At 39.4% G+C, this 18,683-nt stretch overlaps 1 protein-coding gene across 3 annotated transcripts in view; it reads left to right on the plus strand.

Annotated features, from left to right (window-relative positions):
* Nucleotides 1–3,038: 3,038 nt before the first annotated feature.
* The window catches only part of LOC148864978 (histone acetyltransferase subunit NuA4-domain protein), a 45,751-nt gene continuing 30,106 nt past the window's right edge, over nucleotides 3,039–18,683 (plus strand). For 2 of the 3 annotated variants that reach the window (XM_088979615.1, XM_088979614.1), the window contains exons 1-2: nucleotides 3,153–3,353; nucleotides 3,468–3,562. In XM_088979615.1, coding sequence (XP_088835741.1) covers nucleotides 3,341–3,353; nucleotides 3,468–3,562 — 108 coding nt within the window. In that variant the 5' untranslated portion in view covers nucleotides 3,153–3,340. Of the gene's footprint in view, nucleotides 3,354–3,467; nucleotides 3,563–18,683 lie in introns of all 3 variants that reach the window. The other variant, XM_088979616.1, reaches the window with a different exon arrangement.

Below are 18,683 nucleotides of genomic sequence, written 5' to 3' on the forward strand. Positions count from 1 at the left end.
GGAATTTGTTTTTATGTCCAGTGAAAAAGATGATGTTTGGGGTTTAGGGATCTAAATATAATGAACAAGTTTCTATTATTGGGTGTAGGTCCTTAAATGCAAATACTTAAGGGACAAATCTTCTGAGGAAAACAAAAGAGTGCAAGATCTCCTATTTGGGCAACTTTACTAGATTGTAGAATGGATATAGTAAAAGGGTCTAGGTGGTTGATTTCTTTTGGTTGGAGCGTGAGTGTTTTTATGATCCGTGGTTGACATCAAGCCTTATTTAGAAACCACCCTCATAGCCCACATGTGAAAGAGTTGCTTTGCTTATTGATAGATCAACATCACCTTGGAATTCCTCCATGTTTGCATACCGCTTCAATATAAATGAATCTCAAGAGATCCATTCTGTCCCACTTCCTAGGGATGCACCAATTTAAGACGATAAACTTGTATGGCTATTGACTTCTCATGGTCATTTTACATTCAATTCGGGTTACAAGCTCTTAATTAACCCAACATATTTTAGGATCATCCAATGCTACCAGGGTGTGTTATGGTCTTATTTAGAAGACCTTATAGATAGAGACTCCCTCTGCTTATCCTTCACATAAAATTTTTCATATGGCATTGTTGTATTCACAAGTGATCTACTAGTGAGAAGTGAAATGGCTAAATGCGCACTTGATGTCAATCCAACTAGTAGACTTTGTAATGAGGAGATTGAGACTATACACCATCTTTTTTGTCTATTCAATGGTGCACCCTATATGGTTTGCATTACCAATTAGATTTCGACCTCACTATATAATAACTCGTAAGGGTGGAGATTCTGGTTGAGACTTGGATTCAATTTGATAATGCTTCCATGACAGGTCTTGTGCATTGCTTCATGATGATCGTTGCTACCATGTGGTTTATTTGGAAGCTTATAAATAGAGTAATTTTTTTATAATGCCCAAATCTCCCTTGTCTTATCTAGTTTATTGTATTCAAGCCCATTGTTTCAAAACTTTTACATCATCTATAGAGAACAAGTAATCAACAACAAAATTTGGTTAGGCATATTTCTACTTCTACACTTGGTTGTAGAAAACCTTCTATTGGTTCTGTCAAGATTAGTATTCATGGAGCATGGCATCCCTTGTCTAACGGTGATTGGAGTTGTTGTTCGTGATTCAAAAATCACTTTTCTAATTGGTTGAGCCTGTTTGGTACCATCCTCTTCTATGGAAGAAACATAGGCTCTTGCAATTTTTTGAAGATTTACAGAAGGCCAAAAGTTTGGCATATTGCAAGCTCTACAGATAGAGAGCAATGCCAATGGCATAGCTTGGATCTTCTCTAAACTCTCATACAGATCCTCCTTTGAGGCTTCACTACATTATTTAGGAATTCAGAGGTCTACTATCATCATTTTCTCAGTCTGTAGTGCTACATACATTTCAAAGTTGTAACAAATTAGCTTACCATCTTGCTAAATTTTCTAATCAACAATATTTTATCTAGAACTTGGGTATCACCTCCATCCTTTGTAAAGTAGATACTCACCTCACAGATGTAATCTTGTTAAATGTTGAATGAAATGTTTCTATGGGCTTCCAAAAAAGAAAAAAAAAATTCTCAGGGCTATATAGCCTATTATTTGTTGTAACGGGTTGATTTGTTCAACCTGGGCATTGAACTGATGACCCGTCACCCACACCATAAGAAATTTAACATATATTGACAAACATAAACCATCGGTATACACCAAACTTTTGTTGGTATATGGCATTTTTCCTGTACTGCAGATAAGAAACCGGGTCAAACTTTGGTTCAAATTTTAAAACACTGATTAAAATAGGATGCATCTCCACTAAATAAGGATTATTATGTGTAGTAAGGGGTGTCTTCCTAATTCTTGGGCCCCATTTGCTTTTTGAGAAGCTATTTACCCAAGTAAATATTTCTTAGGAAACACTTGCTGGGTAAGTGCATTTACCCATGTTCTTTTTTATTTTGGGCAAATTTTTTAAATTACCCCTAAGGTTTAGAAAATTAACTAACTCTACGCCAACTGTTTCAGTATTGTCTTAAAGTATCCCTATTGTTTTTGACAATTAACTAAATCATTCTTATCGTCAGTGTTCATTAACAAAAAGGTTAAAAAGATGATTTTGCCCATCACTCAGATTGCCCAAAGAAAATAAACAACCTCGACTCATATCTCCTATGTCCACAGGAGCTCTTAGTATGCCCAAATCTTGGAGAAGAGTCTTGGATTTATCTGAACCAATCCGTAAGAAACCAATGCAGATGACAAGGAGATGCTGGCTCCTTCTATTGCAGCAACCCCGCTCTTCCAGAGAAGCGATGACATAGCAGAAAAAAGAAGAGGAAAAGAGAGAGAGAGAGAGAGAGGGAGAGAGATAGACTTGGGGAGAATCAAAAAGATAAATATTCCTAAGGGTATTTTTGAAAACAAATTGGTCGCATGATGGCATATGTGATCGAATGTGACAGAAAGTAGGGGTACTTTAAGATAATGCTGGAATCGTAGGGGTATAGTTAGTCAATTTCCTAAGGCTTTGAGGTGGTTTAAGAAATCCGCACTTTTATTTTTTAGGTAAATAAAACAATAATTGTTTTAGTCATAGAAACATTATTAAAAGGGAAATTTGTCCCATCCAAGTGTTGGCAACTTCCCCATGTGGGATGGGTATCACTTACCCCAAGTAAGTAATATCCAAGAAAAATAAAATTTCATGAACCCCACATAAATTTGAAAAGAGAACATGAATACGAAACCAAAAATTCTATTAACCAATTCCCCCCTCAAAATCCAAAAAGCTAACGATTGCATTTGAATTGATTCGATTCGATTGGATTCGTTTACAAATAAATCCGATACGATTCGTTTGCAATCCTTGATACACGTGTAATTTGATCCATCCGTGCTTCATAACGGGACCGGATCTGCTCCACGCCTCACACCGACTTCATACGCACATCCTACCATGCATTGGATCATTTCCCGTAATTATAAATTATTATTCACGGGAGATGTGCCCAATGCACGGTGCATATGCCTGTGGGCGCCCATGCGTTAGGAGGAGCAGATCCCGTTCCGCGCCATTCACGGGCGAGAAACATTTTAACTTTTGACGTTTGAACGGAGATTCAATAATTCAACCGAGTCTGGACTCTGGACCGAAGGTGGCTCAAAATAGCGGGGCTCGTGCCCTAGCGTTCGTCCTACTCGTTTTATAGCGAGTTCGAGCGAGGAAAAAGAGCGCAATAAAGGGCGACTTCAATTGGAAGAGGGGCTTTTTAGTTTTTAGTTTTGTTGGAGGATTTGAATCTTCGCGCGAAAATGGAAACTGAAGGTATTTGTTACCAACCTGTTCCATCTCTTTCCCTGCCATCCCAGCATTTGAACGGTTTGTTTATCGAATTTGAATTTCTGTTGTTATCTCTACATTGCCCTTTTTTTTTGGCAGGGCAACGAACCTCGTCGAATCCCTCCGCCATGCTCGCATCTCTAATGAGCAAGAGAGAGAAGCTTCAGGAAGAGCTTCGGAACATTGAAAAGCAGGTGATTTTCCTTCTTACTTTATACCTTCTTCCATACTGTTCGTTTTTATTATTTTTGGAAGAGGAATTCCGGTTTGTACCGACTTTCTTTTCTCCTTTTTTCTTCCTTATGTTGGGGATTACGAAATTGCTCTAATGTTTAGAAAGTGGCTATTTTATATTTTATGATTGTTTCTTTCTGGTTTTGGAGTTTGATTTTCCATCTACTGCACGAAAATGTTTTTAATATTGTTTGTTGCTAAGTTTTCCGATTTCCGTTCTATATTGTTGCTTAAGAACTAGTTGAACAAACAGATTCCAAAGCTTTTTGAGTTCTCCAGAAACTGTCGAACAAACTCTGGAATTTGTTTGTCCAAAAGATTCTAGAATTTTTGGTACTGAATTGATTGACATGCTATAATTGTATCAAGAGTGCATGTATTCTTACCCAGCTTACCATCAAAAAGTTTGTTGGATGCATAGAGACAGTGCCAATGCACTTGTTATGCTAATATTGTAGTAGGAAAAATGTTTACCAACTAGCTCAACTGACAGGAAAAAAAACACCGTGGGTACATTGAATTTTTTCCACGAATGATTTTAACTTGGAAATCTAGTCATCTTGAGGAGGGATTGTTTTGCTAAACAAAATTTGAGGAGGGTTTGCATCCCAACTTTTGAGCATTTTGGGCATTCAGTTTAAGTTTTAGAATATGTTTTTTATGATGTGGATCACAGATGTAATATTTCATTTTGACTAGTTGTGTCTAGACCATGGTTGGCAAATTCACATATAATATGTGTTTTGTACGGGAGGAGTTCATGCCAGCAATGAAGTGGAGAATAGTTTTCAGCTACGAAGCCAAATCCTTTCTGTTAGAAGAGGTTAAAGGATGTGAAGAAGTAGCCCTGAAGATCAAAGGAGGTAGGGGGACTGTCTTTCTGGATAAAGAAGGAATCTCTTGGTTTAAAGGCTTCATTGATGGATTTATCCATGCAACATATAGAACCCAGTGAAGTAATCAGATAAGTGGGAAGGGGTGATATTTTATAAATGGGGAAGACCAAAACAGGAAGGTTTCGTCTGGATAATAGAATGCTTTATACGAAACAAAAACTGGCCAATTACCTTACTTAAGGCAAACTTTCAGGCAGATCAAAAGTTTTTTTTCTGATATACTGTAGAGCTTCATAGAAGCCGGAAACTATCAACTATGGCAGTAGTGATACACAAGATTTCTGGTCAAGGAACAAAAGAAGCAGCTGAATGTAGGACACCAAAGATCTATGATTATGACAGCTTTGCCATCAGAACTGATGATTATGGTATAGAAATAAGGAGTGGATGAGAGAACAGGCTGCTGGCCTCACTGAAGAACAAAGCCTCTGACTGGAAAGAAATAGAAGAAACTTTAAGGAAAAGGTTTCATATAGAATTGAAGCTTGACCTGAGATCATTTGAAGATAATTGGTTTATTTCTTCTCAGCCTTGGAAAGGAAATAGTAAACAATGCAGAAATGTTGCAGATGGAGTTGGTTTAATGATGATTTCCAGGTGTTGCCCAGCAACAAACATAGCACCGCAGGGAAATCTACCCAAGAAAATTGAGGTGAGCATTATCGGTCTCCCATTCAATCTCTGGAAGGAGGTCGTGTTACAACACATTGAGGAGCATTATTGGTCTCCCATTTGATCTCTGGAAAGAGGATGTATTACAGCATGTTGGGGAATTTTACGGTGACCTTGTTGCAGTGGACAAGGAAACTTAATCTGATAGACCTCTGAGAAGCAAGGATAACTGTCATGGGTAGCAAAGCAGAAATGGTTCCAACAGAATTGAACCTGCATTGTGAAGGTTTGAGGTTATCATATGACTGTTAATGTCAACATCCATAGAGAACCAGATAAAATAAGGATGAAAAAAGGTTGAGGAAGATGTGTCGGCAGCCCACAGGACACATGGAAAATCCTGTTGAGCAGGAGGATGTACTACATCATATTGGGGAATTTTATGGTGGCCTTGTCGCAGTGGACAAGGAGACTTAATCTGATAGACCTCTGAGAAGCAAGGATAACTGTCATGGGTAACAAAGCAAAAATGGTTCCAATAGAATTGAACCTGCATTGTGAAGGTTTGAGGTTGTCACATGACTGTTAATGTCAACATCCAGAGAGAACCAGATAAAATAAGGATGAAAAAAGGTTGAGGAAGGTGTGTTGGCAGTCCACAGGACACATGGAAAAATCCTGTTGAGCAGGAGAGGAGGCCAAGTTTTATGAACAAGGAAAGTTTTGAGAAAGCAGCCAAAAGGAGAACCAGATTAGGCGGGTTGAAAAGCCAAATTTAGATAGGGGTACAAATCAGGTGCCTGACTAGAAGAATTTACACAGCATTGCACTTGGGCTGATCCTATTCAAATTTTAACAAATGCTCAACCTGAGCCCCCAAGTTGCAGCGTTGCAGCCCTAGATTTAGATCCATTGATGTTCAATCAAAAAGCCAAGTTCAAAAGCTTTAGAGATGTAGTAGGTGGAAAACAGGTACTACAATTGGATCTGTTACCAGGTGGTCCTTAAAGAGAGTACCAAGGTGTTAAGGGTCCGTTTGGTTTGCAGTCAGAATTGAAACCCCTCGGAATCGGAATGGTCTATTCCCCTTGCCTGTTTGGTTCAGATGGGAATTGAAATCGGCTGGAATGGGATTCTCATTCCCAAGGGAGGGGGAGGTAATGGCCATTCCCTCAAATGGGGGGAATGCCATTCCACCAGGAATGGGAATTGGATTCTGATTTCGCTCAACCAAACGGTTGGAATCGGAATGGGCTATTCCGATTCCGGTTGGAATCGGAATGGGCTATTCCGATTCCGATTCCGATTCCAGACAGATTCCTGCAAATGAAATGGACCCGAAGTCCCTAGTTGCTAATCATCACTATCAGATTAGCATTAGTAGAGGAGGAATTTACAGATTCATGGGCCTACGATATGTAAACCGAATCAAGATTCAAGAGAGTTAGTTCATAAAACAAATAGGCTAGACCAGCTCATCCTGATCCACCCCACCCATGCCACCACTCATGACTCTTTAAGTGATCATGTGATGACCGTGAATATGAGGTTGAGTACAGATGCTAAAGGTGGTCTATCATTGCTTTCCTCTTGCTTGCTAATTGTTCCCCCTACAATGGCAGATAAAGCCAACCCAAAGGCTGCCTTTATTGTGGAGACCCATGGTCTTTTACCTTGATGGACAAATCTAACCCAAAGTGCTTGAAAAGACTAAAAGACAGATCTGAAGAAGGGATCAATGAGGGTTGGGTTATTCGGATGAAGTCCAGAGGCTTTTGCATGGCCAATATGTGCTTTCTCTACAAAGAACAGGAGGAAACTGTTACACGTCTTTTTATTCATTGTAAGGTTGCTGGATTCTTGTGGAGCTTCTTCACATCAATGTTTTGATTTCCAAATTTTCAGCCAGGAAATGCTGTAGAAAATTTTCTACATGGCCAAAGTTAAGAGGAAGTAAAAAAGCAAGGATTCTTTGGAGCTGCTTACCTTTTTGCTATTTGCTGGAACATCTGGAAAGAGAGAAACATAAGAGTCTTTGAAGACAAACTCTGGAACATGAAAAAGATTGTGGCAGCTATCAGTAACTCGGTTGCAGATTGGATTCTGGTCTCTCCATCTTTTAGTCAAGTTTCTAAAGAAGATTTGAGTGACGGATTAGGGGAGATTTTGGAATATCAAATTTGTAACTTGGGTGGTTTTTAGTATGCTGATGTGTTTAGCTTTTGTTCTGGTTGTATGAGGGGGATGCCTTATCACTAGACCTGTTCATGGGCCGGGCCGGGCCGGGCTCGGGCCGGGCTTTCACTTGTCACTAATGAAAATATACTAGGCCCGAGCCCGAGCCCGACCCGACCAACGGGCCTATAACTTGGGCCCAAGCCCGACCCTGGTAAAAAGCCCGAAACCCGAGCCCGACCCGAGCCCGACCTAATTGAAAAAAAAAATTTCCCTATTCAAATTAGAATAAAAAATTCAGATAGTATTTTTTTTCTATTTAAATGAACAATGGGCCTACAAGATGGTATTTTTCCCTTTCTTTTATATTTTAAAACACAATTTTACATTCTTAAATAAAAAAAATTATTCAAATGGACATAATCGCATAACTAATTTTAAATTTAATATTAGGTCGGGCCGGGCCAGGCTATTTTGACAAAACCCGAGCCCGGCTTGAATTTATTGCGGGCTGGGCTTTTTGGCCCCAATTTAAGCCCGTGGGCCTATAAGCATGTTCAAGCCCGTCCTGGGGTCAAGCCGGGCCAGGCCGGCTTGTCGGGCCATCCGACCCATGAACAAGTCTACTTATCACCTATTAGGATGTATTTTTTTCTCTTTATTTAATGAAATTTCTTTTTTTTATCATAAAAAAAATGATGCTACAAGCATTGTGAACATTGATCCAGTCATAGTGGGTGCTGAAGCCCATGGCGAAGATACCTACAACACCAATATTCTCTTTGTAGAAGAAAGGGAGAGCCAAAAGGAAAGTGGATTATCTAGTGTTAACATGGAAAAGATTATTTCTTGTAGAAGAAGAGAAGAGATTTGAGAGAGAAAAGAGAGCAATAATGCTGGGCACCCTCTTCACTATTATTTATAGTCTAAAATAATAAAGAGTACAAAGACCAATATGCCCTTATAGGGCGGCTAACACATAAAACAGCATAAAACAATTAAAATAACTGCTCAAAAAGGACCCGACAAGACTGCTATGGTCCCCATTTCCAATCTAAATTGCAAATAATAAAAAACTACCACTATAGATTACACAATTTGTCTAAAACCTCAACACTCCCCTTCAAGTTGGGAGTAAATGTCACACATTCCCAATTTGTGTAGGTTGTATTCAAGCTTGTTCTTTGCAACCCCTTTGGTGAAGACATCAAACAATTGTAGTTTAGAGGAGACATAAGGCAAGCGGACTTCTCTAGTTGTCACCCTTTCTCTTATGAAGTGCCTATCAACCTCAATGTGTTTAATCCTGTCATGCTGAGTTGGATTGTGGGCAATATTGATTGCAACTTGGTTGTCACAATATAACATCATGGGCTCCTCAGCTTTGATTCCAATCTCACTTAGTAGAGATTTTACCCAGAGTAGTTTTGAAACACCATGAGCCATAGATCTATATTCAACCTCTACACTTGATCTAGCCACAATTGATTGTTTTTTACTCTTCCATGAGACCAAGTTTTCTCCCACAAAGGTGCATACCCTTGATGTAGATCTCCTATCATCTAAACAACCTACCCAATTTGCATCTATGTAGGACTCCAGATTTAAATTTTCATGGTCTGAGAAAAGAATCCCTCTGCTAGGATGCTTCTTCAGGTATGCAAGTATCCTCTGAATGGCTTCCCAGTGTTGAGCACGAGGAGCATGCATATATTGACTCACAACACTAACAACATAGGAGATGTCTGGACATGTCATACATAAATATAGTAGCCGACCTACCATCCTATGATATCTTCCCACATCCTTAACCAACTCACCATCCAAATTATTAATTCTATGATTTGGGTCAGTAGGAGTATCAACTGGTTTAGTTCCTAGCTTCCCAGTCTCTTGTAGCAAGTCCAACACATACTTCCTCTGAGAGATGAAAATCCCATACTTGGATCTTGCAACTTCAATCCCTAGAAAGTGTTTCAGTTCACCTAGATCCTTGATCTCAAACTCTTGCTGTAGTGACTTCTTGAGTGCATCAATTTCTTTCAGATAATTTCCTGTAACAACTATATCATCTACATATACAATCAATACTGACAAGAGTGCCTCTCTCCTTTTTACAAAGAGAGTATGGTTGGATTGAGTCTACGTGTACCCAAAATGGATAAGTGCTCCTCTGGACTTGTCAAACCATGCCCTAGGTGATTGTTTCAAACCATATACTGATTTTTTCAACCTGCAAACTTTTCCCTTACCAACATTCTTATAAAAACCAATTGGAATGCCCATATATACCTCATCTTGCAGATCACCATTAAGGGAAGCATTTTTAACATCAAGCTAGAATAGAGGCCATGAACACATAGCTGCTAGGGACAAGAGAATCCGAACTGTGCTCATCTTAGCAACTGGTGCAAAAATCTCCAGGTAATCAATACTATAGGTTTGTGAACACCTATCTGCATCCAATTGTCTCTTTGTTTTGTAGGAAGATAAACTTTTTCCCATGTTTGATTCTTAACCAAAGTTTCCATTTCTTCTTGCATAGTTAGTTTTCACTCAGGTTTGGAGAGAGCTTCATTGACATTCCTGGCTATAGAATAGAATCCAAGGAAGAAAGGAAAGCACAGTAGGAGGGTGATAAGGCACTGTAGGAGAGATGGTGTGAAATGCAATTGGCCATACACTTTCTCTTTCATTTGTGGAGTGCAATGGGAAGATCAAGATCAGTGGGATCAACTGCTACAACAGTGTTAGGTACGAAAACATTACTATAAGGGGAAATAATAGGCTCAGGCTCAAGGGAAGTACTTGGAATTGTATCATCTCAACCTAGGATCTCAAATGGACTGACGGAGAGTGGTGCAAGTTCTTCTATCTGAGCATGTGTGGAGTCAACCCTCTTTTGGTGGCGCTAATAGACCTGTGAGGCTGGCCGTAGTAAATTAGACAGTGGGATTGTAGCTGTTAATGGTGGAATAGGTGGATTAGATGAATGAATAAATGACACTGGAAGAGGGATAGGTTGTGATTTCTCCTCCCCAAAACACTCCCCCTGAGGAGAACCACCCAAGAAAAAGAAAGTAGACTCAAAAAAGGTAACATCCATAGTGACAAACATGCTCCCTAACACTAGATCATAACAACAATACCCCTTTGGTTTTGAGCATACCCAAGGAAAACACATTTCTTGGCCTTATGATCAAATTTCTTGCGATGAGGACCAAGAATGTGAACAAAGGAGACACACCCAAAGACACACATTTCTAGGTAACAGGGGGTTGTGCCTTGTCGCCTAGGCACCTGCCTAGGCAATGGATTTTTTAAGTAAAAACATGTATCCTAGGGTAGTTCCCTAGGTTCCATAATCATATTTCCTTAACAAATATCCATAATTTTCATAAGAAAAGTTTAAATTTCATGTTAAAGTATAGAAAATCAACATATTCCAACGTATTCATGAGAAGAAAAAGAAGAAAGAAAAGAAAATTAAAAAAATATAGGGGCTGAACCCCTATTTCTGTTATAGGAAAAGAAGAAATTAGTATATAAACACACAAAATTAGTAAAGAAAAAGAAGAAACTGTGTTGATTGGACAACATTTTATGTTCTTCCTTACTTATTGGTTCAGGTTTTGAAGTATTTGAGGGTTCAATACAGCATTTAGCAATGTTTGTGTTGATTAAACCCTAACAAATAAGAAAATTATAAAAAAAAATTGGTATATAAGCACATAAAATGAAAGCTTTAGTTTAAAAATGTCTATTTTATAATTATAACCTCAAAAAATTAAGAATATAAAAGTTTTTTATGACACACTATAGAAAACTACTTGGTGATTAGGTGAGGCGAGCCTTCAAGGGCGCCTTGTCGCCTAGGTGTCGCATTGACAACTATGATCTCCCCATCTGGAAAAAGCAAGATGAAAGGTGCCTTAAAAACCCCAAAGTACGTGAAGGAACATGGTTAATCAAATACACGGTTGTGAGAATTGCATCCCCCCAAAAACAAATAGGAATTGAGGCACACACCATAAGGCTCTTTGCCACCTCCACAATATGTTTATTCTTCCTCTCTTCTACCCCATTCTATTGCAGTGTGTATGCACAACTACTTTGATGAATCACACCATGCTCCAAAATTATTGAGGACAAGTCCTTGTCAAAGTATTCTCTAGCATTATTTGATCTAAAGACTTTAGTCATCACTCCAAATTGTGTGAGAACTATCTATTAGAATTGTTGCACCAAAATGGGTATTTCATCATCACGTGATCTCATCAGATATATCCAAGAATACCATGTATGATCATCCACAAACAAGAGAAAATAACGGTAACCACCCATGGAAGAAGTGTGGTAAGGACCCCATACATTAGTATGAACAATATCAAAAGCAAAGGAACTTCTTTTATTACTTGGTTTAAAAGAATGTTTACAATGCTTTCCCAACTCACATTTTGAACTAGACAACTGAACAAACTTAAACAACTTTGGAAACAAAAACCTCAATGAAATGAAAGAAAGATGACCCAAATGATTATGCTAGAGTGTAATCTGACTCACTGACTCTGATTCACTACTATTGTTGCTATTTAACATGACGACTCTGATGCCTCGGAATCTCATCTAGAAGGTAGACTCCATTCACCTCACAACCACTCCCAATCATCCTTTTTGATTCCAGATCCTGCAAAACACAATTAACAGGAAGAAAGGTCACTGAACAGTTCAAATTTTTTATCAGAGAGCTTATTGAAAGAAGATTAGTGTGGAGTTTAGGGACATGTAAGACAGAGGATAAAGTAATGTTATTAGTCACTCTAACTGTCCCTTTCCCAGCAATGGAAATATGGGAACCATCTGCTGTAGAGACTCTATCTCTACAGAGCACAACTGGTAAGAACTAAAGGGGGTAGATATATTGGTCATGTGCTTAGATGCTCCTGAGTCTATAATCCAGAGAGGCCCCTCCTTACTTGAGGTGGGTACATGATTTGCAATTGCATATGAACCACTTGTATGAGCAAAGGAAGTAGTATGATTGGCTCTTGCACTGATCTTGCAATAGTCACACACCAAGTCCTTCTTGTCCTCCTTTCTAGTCTCACTACTCCCCCAGTCTCTATTTGGCTTAGATTTAACTGTACTAACCATAGATGACTGATTAATCCCAGGTTGTCTCAACATGGCATTCCTCTTGCTCTCCTTCCCAGAGACAACGACATAAGCTTGAGAAAGAGTCATACTTTCTCTAGAAAGGAGATGTTGCCTGGCAATGTCGAATTCAAGGTTCAGCCCAATCAAGAACTCAAAAACCCTATTCTTTTCTACCAATCCTGATATGTTGCTGCATCCTTCATACTCTCCCAAACCATAGTTTCTAAGTGGTCGATCTCCTGCTAAAGAGTTTTCAGCATGGAGAAATAGTTGGCAAGAGATCTATCTCCCTATTTTGTACTAATCACCTTATTCCTTAACTGATAGGCTCTAGCTACATTTTGTTTATGGGAATAGGTTTCAGTCACTCCATCCCAAATCTCCTTTGCAGTATTAGCCCACAAAAAAATTTTACCAATGTGAGGTAACATAGAGTTACACAACTAGGTCATCACCATGTAATTCTCTTGTACTCACCGGGAGGGATCTGTATCAGGTTTCTTCTCCTCCCCAGTGATGTACCCCAGTTTCCCACAAGCACCAAAGGCCATCTTGGCTGATTCTGCCCATTCTAGATAATTTGTGCCATCAAACTTCATTGCAGTAATAATTCCAAACCTAGAAATATCACTACTACCTCCAACACCCAGACCCATGTTACCGGTGGACTTTTGCTCGGTACTCCAACTCTCCATTTTACTTCAAACACTTCAAAAGCAGAAGATAATTAGGCAGAGAGCCTCAAAGATCAAATCGATCTCACACAAAAAGGTAACAAACCTTTTCGGAAGAAAAAAACCCTATCTGGAGGGAAATTTCTCTCCTATTGTCTTCCATCAGAGAGAAAAGTGAATCGGCCACTCCAGAAGGCCTAGAAAATTCCAGAAACCTAACCTCCCCCTATAGAATAGTTAGAGAAGTCCAATAATACTTGAGCACCAAAGAGTCCAACTTGACTAGGACTCTTTCCTGCACTTCAGTTCTTCTTGATTTTGATGCTAAAACATAGATCGCCCTCCTGATGACTAGATCACACCAAAGAATCCAAGAACTGGGCAATCTGAAGTAGATCGATTAGCCCTTTATCTCCTCATGCAATCGGTTGATCTAGGACTGCATGGAAAAAACTCCAAGAAACCCTAGCCGAGTTCTGTTACCAACCAAGTAGAAAAGTGCTGAAATAAAAAATCACTTCCTCTAGGTGCAAATCCAAAGGAAAGTAGGTTTTGGAATCCGGTGGTTGAAAATTTTGAAAAAAGATTGGCAGCTTGGAAGAGGAACTACATCTCCGTGGGCAGTAGAGTTACTTTGATTAAAGCAACTTTAGCCAACTTGCCTTTATATTTCCTGTCAGTCTTTAGAATTCCTAAAAGGGAGGCAAAGAGGCTGGAAAAACTGATGAGGGACTTCCTATGGAAACCTAGTGAAGAGGGAAAAGATCACTTGATTAGGTGGGAGGTGGTGAGTCGGAGAAAAAAAGGAGTAGGCTTAGGGAATGTGGTGAGTAAGAATGAGGCTCTTTTAGGTAAGTGGCTTTGGAGGTGACCCATGGAGAGGGAGAGGTTGTGGCATAAAGTAGTGAAAAGTATCCATGGCTGTTCTGAATCAGGTTGGGATGTGGGGGTATCTCGAAGGGCTTTGCTCACAACACCTTGGAACGCTATCTCTGGCATTCTCCCTAAATTCCTCAGGTTTGTAAGGTACGATGCTTGTTCTGGAAACTCTATTCTTTTTTGGGAAGATATTTGGGTGAGCACTCAACCCCTAAAAGACCGTTTCCCTTCTCTCTATTCCATCTCCCTCTTTAAAAAGAAACCCATTTCTTGGTTCCTCCCCCCCCGGTTTGTCCTTTGGCTTTAAATTGGGATTTTTGGTTTCGGAGAGGGTTAAGGGATGAAGAATTTCATTGTGTCTCAGAGCTGTTGTTGCTTCTAGATTCGGTGTGCCTCGACCCCACTAACCTGGACAAAATTATCTGGGCTGTAAACCCGGTTTGTTCTTTCACTTGAACATCTTTCTTTAAAGCCCTTTGCTCTAACCCTTCATCTCAGATCTTCCCTGTTAAAGAGGTTTGGTCAAGGCCAATACCCCCCAAAGTAGAAGTGTTCTGTTGGGAAGCCTATTATGGTAAGATCAGTACTGTGGAAAACTTGCAAAAGAAGAAACCTTTTTTGTGTTTGTCCCCAAATTGGTGCTTTATGTGTAAAGTGAAGGGTGAGGACTGTAACCGTTTGCTGATATTATGCTCCTTTGCTGCCAATATTTGGAATTGGGTTGTTTCTTTATTTGGGTGAAGGTGGAACTTGTCCTCTGAAGTAAAGCTGCTGTTCACTCCAAATGCTCTTGGGAGATTGACAAAAGGGGGGAAGATAATGTGGAAATGTATCAGAGCTGCCACCTTGTGGATTTTATGGGAGGAGAGAAATTCTAGAATATTTCAAGAAAAGGAAAGAAGTCTTGCTGAAGTCAAGGAATGTATATTGACAAAGACAATTTCATGGCTGAAATCTTCACAACTGTTGGCAGATTTCTCCTTTGATGACTTAAGGAGAAATTGGGAAGCAGTGGCTTCTACAGTCTCCACTAAGAACAAATTACAAGTTGAATGGAAACTCCCACCGGATGGAGTGGTAAAATTGAACTTTGATGGCAGCTTCCAAGGTAACCCAGGGCCATCCAGAATTGGAGGGATTCTGAGAGATAAAGACAGCAATATGTTGTCTCTTTTCTCAGGACCAGTGGGTGAAGGTGATTCTGTAAGGGCAGAGCTACTAGCAGCGGTACAAGGTATACAGATGGCTAGTCAATTAGGAGTGAACAATTTGTTAGTAGAAGGAGATTCCAAGGTAGTAGTGGGCTGGCTGAATAGCCCAGACACAGTTTGTTGGGGCTACAGGGATCTGTTAAAGAAAGTTAAATGGATGACAAGAAATATGACTGTTAGGTTCCAGTGGGTTAGCAGATCAGCAAATGTAATGGCCGATTCTCCGGCCAAGCAAGGGGTGTGAAGGGGTGATCTGTTTTGGGCTACTTTGTAATTTGTATCTCAGGTTTGGGCATGTTTAGTGTTTATGATTCAGTCCTTGGGGGAGGTAACATCTTGTGCCTCTTCCTAGGCTGCTTGTATTTCTGATATTTATTTCAATAAAATTACTCTCATTTATAAAAAAGACAAGTATACTTCTTGTAGAAGAAGAGAAGAAAGGAGAAAAGGAAGAGGAGATTTGAGAGAGAAAAGAGAGCAATAATGCTGGCCGCCCTCTTCACTATTATTTATAGTCTAAAATAATAAAGAGTACAAAGACCAATATGCCCTTATAGGGCGGTTAACACATAAAACAACATAAAACAATTAAAATAACTGCTCAAAAAGGACCCAACAAGAGTGCTGTGGTCCCCACTTCCAATCTAAATGGTAAATAATAAAAAACTACCACTATATACTACACAATTTGTCTAAAACATCAACAGCCTGCACTCTACAGACAATTTGTTGATAAGGAGACTCTAGGATGGACCATGGTGTTGAGGGGATTTCAACATGATCTATTTTACAAAAGGCTGATGCAAACAATCACCATAAGTATAGGAAAACTCTTATCTACATATGTGCTTTAAGAGATTTTCTCATGCTTCAAGCTAATTTTACATGGTTTAACTAGGGATTCTAATGGATTAAGTTTGGCTCAACTTGAACTTGATCCATTGTTACTCCAACCCTACTTTACTAGTTAGATAGAACTGTTGAACATGACTTGACCCATCCAACGATTAGTACTTCTATTGTTAGCAAATGCTATGTTTACAATCATTTAATACCACAATGTCAATGGGTTGGGTTTGGTGTTGGTTAGCCTCAATCTGAATGCAAAATGAAACCCTACTGAGATTAACTAGCTGATAATGTTGGGTCAAAGTGGATTTACCACTTAACCCATCACCTTTCTAACTAGCTCTTCACCTGAGCTGCTAAAAAAATTCTCAGATCTCTCTCTTACCACAAGGTTGCAGCTGCTGGAATAGTTCTCCAAACCTACCTTCCTTTTTTGCCTAGACCCCCAGCCTCCAAGGCTTCAACCCTTCAGGTGTTCTCTAAGAGAGTGTGGCTAGCACTAGCTTATATTTATGAGCCTGCATAAATGGTCATACACTTCCCAAGAAGCTTTACAATGTAGTACAAATAAGTGATCTGCAGTCTCCCTCTCTGCCCCACAGTGAGAGCACACAGCTGAGTGCTTGTAATGATAAACCCCTCCTCTGGAAACTGTCTGGCTGTCCTTGGTAAGACACTTCCCTAATACTGCCAACCATAATAAGAAGGCTGCTTTGGAGGGAACATGGGGAAGCAAAGTCTCTTTTTGTGTAAAATCTGACTCTGGGTTACTTTTCAGCTGGTTGAAAAGAGATTTAACAGAAAATTCTCCTGACCTTTCCCACCTTTGAACTCTTTTATCATTTTAAGTAGGCTGTAGGTTTATGCCATTGAGGGTCTCCATCAAAGCATCCAGATTTTCTATTTCCAAATTTTTAAATGCCTTCTAATTTCTAAAGATTAGGCAACAGGCTACTTTTTGTGACTTCCAATAATCTGACACCTTGGTATCTCTGTTGATTGCTAGCACAAACAATAGAAAAGGGAACCCTTTAACCACACCAAACATCCCTCCAGAAACTTGCTCTGACACCTGAACTTATTTTCTACACGACTCCTTGAAGGAAATTTCAGTGAAACTTACCAAGACCCCTCGAAATGGAACAGCCATAAGGCTCATCACTAATACCTGGTAGCTAAAATTTCTTGTTCTGAATTTCTCAGCCGTGATCTGTCTCCAGAGCCCTTGATGTTGGGTGCTAAACCTCCAGAACTATTTTCCAATTAATGCTGCATTTACCAATTTGTGACTTTTAGTTCCTATGCCCCCCAGATTCCATGAGTTGGCACACTTGATCCCAATTTACCAAGTGTATTTTCTTCTTCTTTTTCTAGCCTCTCCATATTCCATAGGAAATCCCTTTGCTCTCTTTCCAGCTTCTCCGCTATTTTTGATGGCAATCTAAACTAGGACATGGAATAGGTTCGGAGTTGGGATAATGTACTTTTCAGAAGTGTGGTTTTGGCTCCCATAGATATAGATGTTTGGAATTCCATCGAGCTAGTCTCTTGTCCAAATGCTCCACAACAAGATTCCATAAAGATTTTGAGGTGCATTTAGCCCCCAAAGGTAGATAAGTTGTTGGGAGCTTGCCCACCTTGCAGCCAAGGATTCCTGCCATGTCTTCTGCCCCTGCCATGCCAATATTTGATCACTATCTCATTCTAATCCATCATTTCTTTCTTAGTGGTGGTCCAACCCCTTGTTTGCATTAAAAACATTTGGCTAACCCATCCATCTTTCAAAACAGATGTTAGGCCTTGGCGGGAGGGAAAGGTGGTTGCAAGATGAAAGGGTTTCAAATTTTGAAAGATACTACAAATGTTAAAGGGAAAATTACAATCATGAAATAAAGAAGTCTTTAGGCAGTTAGAGAGAAAGAAATCAATCTTGAACCAAATTGAGAATTGGATAAGTTAGAGGAAAGGAGAGAAATGTCTAAGAGAGACAAAGATAGTAGACATCAATGAAAAAAAGTGCTAGGTGTAATTTTGAGTTGGAAAGATAGATTGGAGACAAATTCCTGGTGCAAGTGGATCAAAGAAGGGCATGGAAACTCTATTTTTTGTTTCATTCACTAGCTAATGGGAGGAATAAAAAGATTAAACACATAGAAAGAATTACAAAAGAGATTGTTACCTTTTTCAAAAAGTTGTATGGAACTCTATCCCATTGAATTCATATTGAGGGCTTGGGTTGGGTAATCTTAGAGAGTAGTCTTGTGTGAGATATGGAGAAGCCTTCTGATGTTGATGAAATAAGAAAGGGCCTATGAACTATGTAATCATTCATGGAGAGAGAGAGACGAGAGAGAGAAAGAGAAGAAGAGGAAGATACAATTGAGAGAAAAAGAAAAACCTACTTTTGGCTACTGCCAGTTCATTATTTTTATTAACTTAATATAAATAGAATGGAAATTACAAGTATGCCCCTGGCGGCACTCCCTAGAAACAAACTAATAAGAAAGAAAGAAAATAACTAACTGACAACATCTTAAGAGGACAACCCACTAACAACAACTATAAAATAACAATTAAATAATCCTCACAACACTCCCCCTCAAGTTGGGCTGAATATGTCTATCATGC

The sequence above is a fragment of the Nelumbo lutea genome, chromosome 3, assembly GCF_056320005.1.
Source record: "Nelumbo lutea isolate HS-2025 chromosome 3, American lotus-T2T, whole genome shotgun sequence".
NCBI lineage: Eukaryota > Viridiplantae > Streptophyta > Magnoliopsida > Proteales > Nelumbonaceae > Nelumbo > Nelumbo lutea.